Raw genomic sequence first — 10,360 nt, forward strand, 5'->3', positions numbered from 1 at the left:
GAGTTCAACAATTAAAAAAAAGGAAACACTTAAGCCCAGATCATGAACCTTAGAGACTGGGGTAGAAGAAAGTTTGGAGATTCCAGAAGGGGTTCCAAGCTTGCCTGCATGCAGCGTTCCTGAGTGAGGATGCCTGCATGGGTGTCTGTGAGGACCGGGCATCAGGGACCTTCACCATGCGACACTCGACAGAGAGGTCCAGAGCTGAGCGCAGCATGAAAAGAGAGAGGCTGCTGGGGGAGCTGCCCGATTTGTCAGGGCACTCAGACCTGGACAAGCAACAGCGGCAGGGTGCCAGCATGGCAAGGGGACCAGGGCCCTCCTGCTCTTCTCTGGACCACGTGAGCCCTAGGGCAGAGCTGAAGAGGAGGAGGTCACCAAAGTTGATTGGTCTTACTGCCTCTCCAACTTAGTCAGGGAAGCCTTAAGCCAGGTTTAATTTGATTTAGAAAAATACTGAAATGTGATCAGTTTTGCCCTCAGAATGCTGTGAAGTAATCCAGACTCGTTTTAATATCTTCTGCCAAAACAAGTCCCCATTTACTCTTTGACTGGGAACCCTGCTTGTTACCCTGACTTCAGAGGTCCCCTTCCCTGGGGTGAAGGTCAGGGGAATGTTCCCTCCCACACACGGAGAATGGCCGCTGCCAGGTTGTGAGCGTGTGGAATGTGCAAAGGAGGAGCAGGAAAACGTCTGAAACGGAGCTTACGGATTACTGCAGGGTATTCCAACCGAGAATTGCTTTCTTACTGTTAAATTTATGTTAGTGGTCAGAAAAGGAATTAATGACTCATTTGTGGGTTCGAGCTGCATATAATTTTACAGACCTTAAGTCAGGAGCTGGGGATACAAAAACGGATTAGACATGAGTATAGTTCTCAAGAAGTATGCGGTTTAAGTAAGCCAGGTGTGGTGGCACAGGCCTGCAGTCCGAGCTACTAGGGAGGCTAAGGCTAGGATTGCTTGAACTCAGGAGTTCAAGGCTGCAGTAAGTTATGATGATGCCGTAGCACTCTAACTTGGGAGACAGAGTGAGACCCTGTCTCTTAAAAAAAATTTAATCTGAGGGAGTTGGTGTTAAAAAAGAAATATTCAGTATAGAGGAGAGAGAGTTATTGATTATTGTGTTTGTCTAAGCTTGTACGTATAAGTAAGACTTTATACTAGGTTGTCCACCAATTTCAGTTCTAGGGGGAATGGTCAGTTAGACAACACTGAAGACCTCTGTAGGTCAAACCATTCTGATTGTTGCTTCCACTTTGCTGCTCATCGTCTTAACTTTTCCTACCTCACTTCTGGCAATCCAGTGTCACCACTGGGCCTCTGTCACCCTGGAGCCCCACCATCGCCACTGAATTCAAGGAGTCTAGTTCAATGAGGGCAGCTCCCACTTCCATCTCTGTCCTGCTGACAGCAGCTACCACAGAAGTCTTTAAGGATGCCCGGAGTCCTCTCATGAATGTGTTTCTTGCTGCCTTGTTGAAAGGAGTGTCCTCTCAACCTCCCTGTGCATGCAGTTAGAGGTGGGTGAGCAGATCTTACATGGTAAATCTACTTTATGATTCTTATTGTCCCAAGCCTCACGGTAGTGTCCCTTATAGTGTACCAAGGAATTTCTGGCATTTCAATTTCATTTTGTCTAGGATACTTTGGGTCCATGTTTCAGCCAACCAACAAGCATACTGTTAGAGCCATTTCCTGGAGCTTGAGATACCATACCAAGTCTAGAATCTGTGCATAGTGTACTCACGTCAACAAATGTGACCAAACCAACATTATGTTTCTTCCACCCTGATGCAACATTCTTAGGATCCATTCCCATAAATATTCCAAAGTTCCATCATTAAAATTGGCAAACTCTTATAAGTCTTTTTGTGTGCAGTGCACTTCCTCATGGGTCACACTTTGTGTCTTGCTTCCTGGGGCCTGCCAGCACTTAGTCTTCTTATACCAGTGGAGGGAGGTCCTTAGGAGGATCAAGAGTCCCCAGCAAGGCACCTACCTCAGCGGAGGACATCGCAGTTTCTTTAGGCAAGAGGAGGCTAACCTCCTCCAAGGGAGAGCAATATAGTACTTTTTAAAATACTGAAAAAAGATTTTTCACAGTTCAAAGAAAGTTTGGGAATCGTTTAGTTATAATTACGTTGAAAAAACAGGATGATTGTTAATTCCAGTGGAGACAAAAAAGCAACCAGAGTTATTGAAATATGAAGCAAAAGAATTGGTTAAAAGATTCAAATGTGCCCATGGGAAGAAGAAATATAAAGGGTCCAGCCATTGGGTTCATAATAGATCCTTTCATAGTCTCCTATCAATTCCCTTTCTGACAAATGGCCTATGTTTAGACCTGTGGTCCTCAACATTGGGGAAGGAGATGTTTGCCCCCAGGGGATATTTGACAGTGTTTGGAGACAGTGTTGGTTGTCACAACAGCAGTAGGAGTTGCTACTGGCATCTAATGGGTAAAGGCTAGGAATGCTGGTGAGCAAACATCCTACCATATAGCCCCCACAACAATGAGTTATCTGGCTCAAAATGTCAATAGGTCCAAGGTTGAGAAATTGTAATTTAGTCTGAAGTGACTACTCAGGTTAGCGATGCAGCCTGAGGACCCCAAGAGGCTCAGGCTCTTTCGTGTGTTGGGCAGTTATTTAATTGACTCTTTCAGCTTACTCCATAGATTTCCAAAGAGTGGAATGTTAGCCAATATCTCTGAATTCTTTTCTAATTCTATCACTGACTTGCCAGCTGAACTTGGATAAGCTACTCTACTTCCCCCCGACTTGGTTTCTTTAGTTGTCAGAAGTCTGTGAGTATAGCTCCTAGTATACTCATATCCCCTTTCCCAGCATCTGCCTCCTGACGTAGTCTGCACCTCTCCCCCCACCCGGGGTTATCAACTGTCTCCCTGTCTCTAAACCCAATTAGCATTTTCTGTTCTTTTTCTTCCTTGACCTCTCATTAGGCACAGTCCCTGTCTTTTTCTCTTACATTTCTTAGATTTCTTGGCTTCCATTTCACATGCTCCTAATTTTCCTCCCCCGCCCCCAAAGTTCTAGTTCTCACTGTCACATAGAGACTTGCCACCCTCTACCAGATCATTCGATCCCAGAGTTCCCCCAGGAATCCATGCTCTTCTCAATCTGCACTTTTTCTCCAGACAGTCTCATCAATGTCAAAGCTTCAGTTGTCAACTATATATTGCTGAACCACATATTTTTATCTTGGACCCAGACTTCTCCGAGTTACAGATCCATGTGTCCAGTTGTCTACTTGACATCTCATTCTGACAGTCTCAGAGGTATTCATAGCCTTGTATGTTCACTTGGGGGGTGTCCTCTTCCCCCACCTCACTGTCTCAGTGTGCCCACCTGCCCAGACCTACGGAGTAAGGCTTTTGATTCCTCCTTATCTTCACCCTGGTATGCAATCCACCACCACAGACTGTCAAGTCAGTTTCTTAAACATTTATTTAAACCTCTTTCTTCCCTGGGCCACTTTCAACTGGATCACAATCATCTCCCTTCTGAACTATTGCTCTGGCTTCCTGTCTTGATTCACATTCCTCTTGCGCCGTCCAGTCAACTCTCCATACTGCAACTAGCAGAGTGGTTTGAGTATGCAAAACTGATCTCGTTGCTCCCCTGATTAAAATTTTCCAATGTCCTCCATTACTCTAAAGTCACAGATCAAATTTTTTTGCCAGGGATTGTTTGACTCCTGCCCACCTCACCAGACTATAAAGCACTATTCATTCCACCTCCCCGTGTTACAAGCACTTCATCTTCTTTCTGTCCTGCAAAAGCATCGTGCTCCTTCCTGTCTGGCATCTTCACCATGGCTGCTCCTTCTTTCTGGAGTGCTCTTTCCCTCCCTTCCCTTTTCTTCCCTCCTTTACCTGGCTACTGAATTTCCTTTCTTCAAAGATACTGTAGTTTATAAGGTACACCTTTTGTTAGAAGCTTTCTAGAGAACAAAATACTATCTCATTAAATATACATATAGCAATTGGAAATCCATATTAATCTTAAAAATCTTTACTTTGAAAAGATGTGATTCTTAGAATTAAATTAAATATGCTCATAGTTAAAAGTTACTTCCTTGCACATGGTTTTATAACTTTCTATTTTACTTTGTTTTCTTTCTTATAATTATAATAATACAATTTATTAGAATTCTAATTTTTTAAATGTCTCTGTCATCTGTTAGAATGTTGAGCTCTGGTAGATGGTATTGACCACTAAATGTCTAGCACATGGCACAAAGTTGATACGCAATAAATATGTGTTTAATAAGTGAATAGTATGCTAAGATGAACCAACATATTTATTAAATAATTCAGAATTGCTCAATTTCCCATTATATCATGTGCAAGCCTGGCTCATGTACCCACCTCGTACTGGTTTTTATTGATGCTGTAACAAGTTACAACAAATGTAGTGGCTTAAAAAGGACAAATTTATTCTCTCACAGTTCTGGAGATCAGAGGTCCAAAACCAGTTTCACTGGAGTAAAGCCAAGGTGTTGGCAGAGATGGTTCCTTCTCGAGGTCTAGGGAAGAATCCGTCTGCTTGCTTTTTTCAGTTTCTAGTGGCTGCCTGTGTTCTTGGCTTGTGGCCCCTCCCTCTGTCTTCAAGGAGCATCATTCCAGTCCCTGCTTCTGTCATCACTTTGCCTTCTCCTCTGACTCTGATTCTTCCTGCCTCCCTCCTGTAAGGATTCCTGTGACTATACAGGGCCCATCTGGGTAATCCACAACAATCTCCCTCATCTCAAGACTTTTAATTTAATCACATCTGCAAAGCTCCTTTGGCTATATAAAGTAACATCCAAGGGCCTGTGGATTAGGATGTGGACATACCTGGGGGCCATTATTCAGCCTACCACCCACCGCTTTGTTGAAAAATCTGGATATGGAAGAGCTGGATCCAAGTAGGGAAATGAAGCATAGACCAAGAGGTGTCACATGAGAGTCAAGAGACTTAGGTTTTAGACCTGGTGTGGCTACTTCCTAGTGGCAAGACTCTGGGTAAATCCCTTCATCTCTTCAGGCCTCCTCTGCAAAATGCCAGGCCAAAGCAGGTGACTTCTTACATTCTATGACCACGGTTCCCAGTGGTTACATGCTAGGCTATGCTTTTACTCTGTCCTTACTCATGGCTTCACATGGCCCACATGGCTTCAGGAACACAATAGCAGCCCAAGAAAAGGTTTCAACATCCCATATTCTGCCACCATGAAGGACACAGTGCTTCTTACTGCTAACAGAATTTACCTGTAATCCCCCTTCTAGTCTCAATTTAGGTGAGAAAGAGGACAAAGAAGAAGAATATGTATGTAATACAACAAACTCTGCACCTTTCCACCTTTATGGTTTATTCAAATACCAACATAGAGTAGCGTTGAGATAACAACAACAAAAAGAATCCAAAACTTGATTATACCCATCACGGTATAACCACTTATTATCCACTCGCCCCTTAAAAATAAAAGAGAAATAATAAAAGAGTTAAAATTATTGTCCATACATCTGGCATGAATAATTACACTCTAGATAACTCAGTCATGCGCAAGACTAAACAAAAAATATAGTCTTAGACACCAGTAAATTGCACATTCATCTAGATTAAGGGTTTCAGCCGGGCACGGTGGCTCACACCTATAATCTCAGCAACAAAGGATTGCTTGAGGTCATGAGTGTAAGACCAGCCAGGACAACATAGTGAGGTCCTATCTCTTAAAAAATAAGAAAATAAAAAATTAGCTGAGTGTGGTGGTGCACACTCCTGAGTAGTCCTAACTACTCAGGAGGTTGAGGCAGGAGAATCACTTGAGCCCAGGAATTCCAGGCTACAGTGAGCTGCACTCCAGCCTGGGTGACAGAGTGAGACCTCATCTCTAAAAATAAATAAATAATAACAGAGTGAGCGTTCAAGAAAAGATCAAAGTAGAGGACTTGCATTTATAGCCAGTCGTTCAGCCTGCCTGGCAAAGAGCAAGTAGCCAATGAGTGTGAGATGAATTGAACCAAGTTCCCACAATATTCTTCATAATGTGTGAATGTGTACATGTATTTTTGGAGCAGATCACGTCCCTGGGTAAGACTAGAAGCACTGAAACATCAAAGCTGTGTATGTGTGGGGTGGAGGTTATTAGGGTGAACATACCAAAAATTTAACAGCAGAAGGCTTTTAGGGTATGCCCAGGTTTTTCTTGTTTTTCAATAGCTCCTTGAAATATTAAGAGAGGCAGGGAGGGGGAGAAAGAGAGAGAGGGAAAGACAGAGTAAGAGAGAAAGCGAGAGAGGGAGAAATTTCATGGAGATAAAAACTAGTAAAAAAGGGGAAGCAAATAAAATAGGGATAAGAGGTGTCCACAGAAGTAACCTGTGGTTTAGGAGAAATAATCAGGGCAGGGCTGATCTTCATTTTAGCACTGATCGAAGGAAGCAGTCTTGAGTTTGGTTTGGTTTTAACTAAAGCCCTGGCGCCCTCTAGCGGGACGACAGAGTAGTGTCTATAGCGGCGTGCGTTCTCTTCGGAACTGTGTTCTCGCTTTGGAAACAAAATTGTTTCCCTTTATATGTTTTGGATACCATGTTTCTTTTTTTACTAAGTGTTTTTATCTCCTCTTATTGAAGGTCACATATTCTTTATCTCTCTAAGTAAAGCCAGGAACTCTGCATTACCCCAGGAGTGAAGACAGTTGTGCTTAAAATGCTTTTGTTTCAGTTTAGCCCAGATTGTGAAAACATTTCAAATTTCCTAAGCAAATCCTTAGAAGTGTAACTTACACTAGAGAAGCTGACCTGGCATTTAGATAAACTGCAACTTGAGAAGTAATTCAAAGGGTTTCCACTCATTCCCTTAGAAGATTTCTTAGAATTTACTACTGTTGTTCTGAGAAATATCTGATAAAAGGTTCTGATTATAATAGTAGTGGAAATAGGGGATTGATGGTCCAAAAACCAGCCCTTTGGTATCCTCTGTTCCACCTGCATCTAGGTAAAGAGAGAGTGGGATATATGTGATCAAACAATTTGTTGAAGTGCTTTGGGCTAGACAGGTGGCATTTAATGTCTGTGAAGTCTGCTGGCCAATTATATGCTGTTTAGCTCCACTTCTCGAAATACACCAACTGGGGGCAACACTCAAACCCAGAGTTCTGTTATATGAAGATCCTTCGAAAATCCTGACGATCATAGACACCACAGTTAATTAAAGAAGGAAACGCGGAGCTTGCGTTTGTGTACTCAATAAGCACCCATCATCACATTTAGGAATGAAAAGAGGCCACTGTCATTGCTTTTTTTTTTTTTTTTTTTTTGTTGAGACAGAGTCTCACTTTGTTGCCCAGGCTAGAGTGAGTGCCGTGGCGTCAGCTTAGCTCACAGCAACCTCAGACTCCTCGGCTTAAGCGATCCTACTGCCTCAGCCTCCCGAGTAGCTGGGACTACAGGCATGCGCCACTATGCCCGGCTAATTTTTTCTATATAGATTTTTAGTTGTCCATATAATGTCTTTCCATTTTTAGTAGAGACGGGGTCTCGCTCAGGCTGGTCTCGAACTCCTGACCTTGAGCAATCCACCCGCCTCGGCCTCCCAGAGTGCTAGGATTACAGGCGTGAGCCACCGCGCCCGGCCTGTCATTGCTTTTTAAAAAGGAAAGTGGGCAGGAGACCGCACAATTTTAGAAATATCCTTGACCAAATGGAATAATTTAAATGATAAGTGGGACCGAGGAAGAAAGAAAAAAAAACTTCTAATCGTAATGCTTGGGGATAAGAAAGGAAGAGGAAACGCGAGTCAAAGCAGACTTTCTCCCACAACAAAGGAAAATACGGATTACGACCATTTCCGACTGGGACTTTGGAGAGGAAAGGGGGAGTGTCGGCCAGTGGGCTTTGCCTGCCGCCGAGCTCCCCCTCCTCCCCGGCGGGGCGCGGCTGGGTTCAGCACCTCGGAAAGCGCCCCCTCTCCGCGCGGGGCTACGCATGCTCCTTGCGGCCGCCGCCTCGGCAGTGCGGGTGCCAATGGAATTCCCGCGAGCACCCAGGCACCCCACTCGGAGTAGACAACAGCTGAGAGACCGAGACACTCACACACCTCCAGGCAGCAGAGCGAGGTGGGCGAAATCTACGAGCTCTTTCTCTCAAAGGACGGAAACCGTGTCCAACAGCAACAGAGGAAACCGACAAAGGTATTTGCAAGAGGAGCGGCCCCACGCGCTCTTGAGCCGCGGGGTGAGTCGTGTGCCAGTGCCCAAGTGACAGCGCAAACAGAGGCGGGAGGGGAGCCTGAGTTGTAGAGTAGAAACCTAGAGACACCGAACTTGGCCCGAGAGCCCTTGGACGCCAACCTCTCGCCTGAGAAGCTGCACTCCTCAACTCCGCTCCAAAGCAGAGGCTCAGCTCTACTCCTGCGCCCGGAGTGGTGCTGTGCGCCGGGACCGCTCTATCTTCAGCAGCCACTTTGAAAGCTCCCGCGCACGCCCCGCGCGCTCACCTGGGGACAACACCCGGGCGAACCGTGTTCCCTTACGTCTTGTTCCCCAGAAGCACCTGCGCATTCGAGTGGCTGCTGCAGCCGCGAGAACCACCATGAATAAGGCCACTGGAGGGGACAAGCTCGCAGAACTCTTCAATGTGATCCCGGACCTTCTGGAAGTGGCCAACACGAGTGGCAACGCGTCGCTGCAGCTTCAGGACTTATGGTGGGAGCTGGGGCTGGAGTTGCCGGACGGCGCGGCGCCGGGGCATCCCCCCGGCAGCGGCGGGGCAGCCAGCGCTGACACCGAGGCCTGGGTGCGGATTCTGATCAGCGTAGTGTACTGGGTGGTTTGCGCTCTGGGCTTGGCCGGCAACCTGCTGGTGCTTTACCTGATGAAGAGCAAGCAGGGCTGGCGAAAGTCCTCCATCAACCTCTTCGTCACCAACCTGGCGCTGACGGACTTTCAGTTCGTGCTCACCCTGCCCTTCTGGGCAGTGGAGAACGCGCTTGACTTCAAATGGCCCTTTGGCAAGGCCATGTGTAAGATCGTGTCCATCGTGACGTCCATGAACATGTACGCCAGCGTCTTCTTCCTCACTGCCATGAGTGTGGCGCGCTACCACTCGGTGGCTTCGGCTCTTAAGAGCCACTGGACCCAAGGACACGGCCGGGGGGAATGCTGCGGCCAGAGGCTGAGGGACAGCTGCTGCTTCTCCGCCAAGGCGCTGTGCCTGTTGATCTGGGCTTCGGCCACGCTGGCCTCGCTGCCCAATGCCATTTTCTCCACCACTGTTAAGGTGATGGGCGAGGAGCTGTGCCTGGTGCGCTTCCCAGACAAGTTGCTGGGCCACGACAGGCAGTTCTGGCTGGGCCTCTACCACTCGCAGAAAGTGCTGCTAGGCTTCGTGCTGCCGCTGGGCATCATTAGCCTGTGCTACCTGCTGTTGGTGCGCTTCATCTCGGACCGCTGCGTGATGGGGACCGAAGGCGGGGCCGCAGCAGCCCGGGGAGGCTTGGCTGGAGCCAGCGCCCGCAGACGGTCCAAGGTCACTAAATCGGTGACCATCGTGGTCCTATCCTTCTTCCTGTGTTGGCTGCCCAACCAGGCGCTCACCACCTGGAGCATCCTCATCAAGTTCAACGCAGTGCCCTTCAGCCAGGAGTATTTCCTGTGCCAGGTGTACGCGTTCCCCCTGAGCGTGTGCCTGGCGCACTCCAACAGCTGCCTCAACCCCATCCTCTATTGCCTCGTGCGCCGCGAGTTCCGCAAGGCGCTCAAGAGCCTGCTGTGGCGCATCGCGTCTCCTTCGCTCACCAGCATGCGTCCCTTCACCGCCTCTACCAAACCAGAGCCCGAGGATCTGGGGCTGCAGGCCCTGGCGCCGCTCCACGCCACCGCCGAACCAGACCTGCTCTACTACCCTCCAGGAGTGGTGGTCTACAGTGGGGGGCGCTACGACCTGTTGCCCAGCAGCTCTGCGTACTGACGCGGGCTGCGGCCGAGGGCGCGCTGTCGGGGCAAGATGGCATCCCCTGGCGGGGAAAGAGGAGAACGGACTAGGGGACACTGCCCCCTCCCACCCACAATCAAGAAGTAGGAGGGACGAGGATGGGGAGACACGTGGAGAAGCAGCTGGTGAACTGGCCGGAGGACCTTCTCCGGAGAGGGCGTGCTGCGAAAGCAGGTGAAGAGAGGAAGCCGGCAAAGGGGCGGGATCAGCTCCACAGGGCAGGCCACCAGCCTCCGCTCCCACCCCCATCCTCTCCTTCCTCTACCCACGGTGTGGTGGACCCCGAAGGGAGGAGAAGCATCAGGAATTAGAGAGATTAGGGCATGAGGGAGTGAAGTGTAGCCAAACGATGCGTAGAC

General features: G+C 47.9%; 1 protein-coding gene across 1 annotated transcript; it reads left to right on the forward strand.

Moving 5' to 3' along the window:
• Positions 1-4,850: 4,850 nt before the first annotated feature.
• On the forward strand, positions 4,851-9,977 carry RXFP3 (relaxin family peptide receptor 3). The gene is made up of 3 exons (XM_069492227.1): positions 4,851-4,933; positions 7,787-8,266; positions 8,375-9,977. The coding sequence occupies exons 1-3, from the start codon at positions 4,851-4,853 to the stop codon at positions 9,975-9,977; spliced, it is 2,166 nt and encodes a 721-aa protein (XP_069348328.1).
• The last annotated feature ends 383 nt before the right edge of the window (positions 9,978-10,360 follow it).

The sequence above is a fragment of the Eulemur rufifrons genome, chromosome 17, assembly GCF_041146395.1.
Source record: "Eulemur rufifrons isolate Redbay chromosome 17, OSU_ERuf_1, whole genome shotgun sequence".
In the NCBI taxonomy this organism is placed as follows: Eukaryota; Metazoa; Chordata; class Mammalia; order Primates; family Lemuridae; genus Eulemur; species Eulemur rufifrons.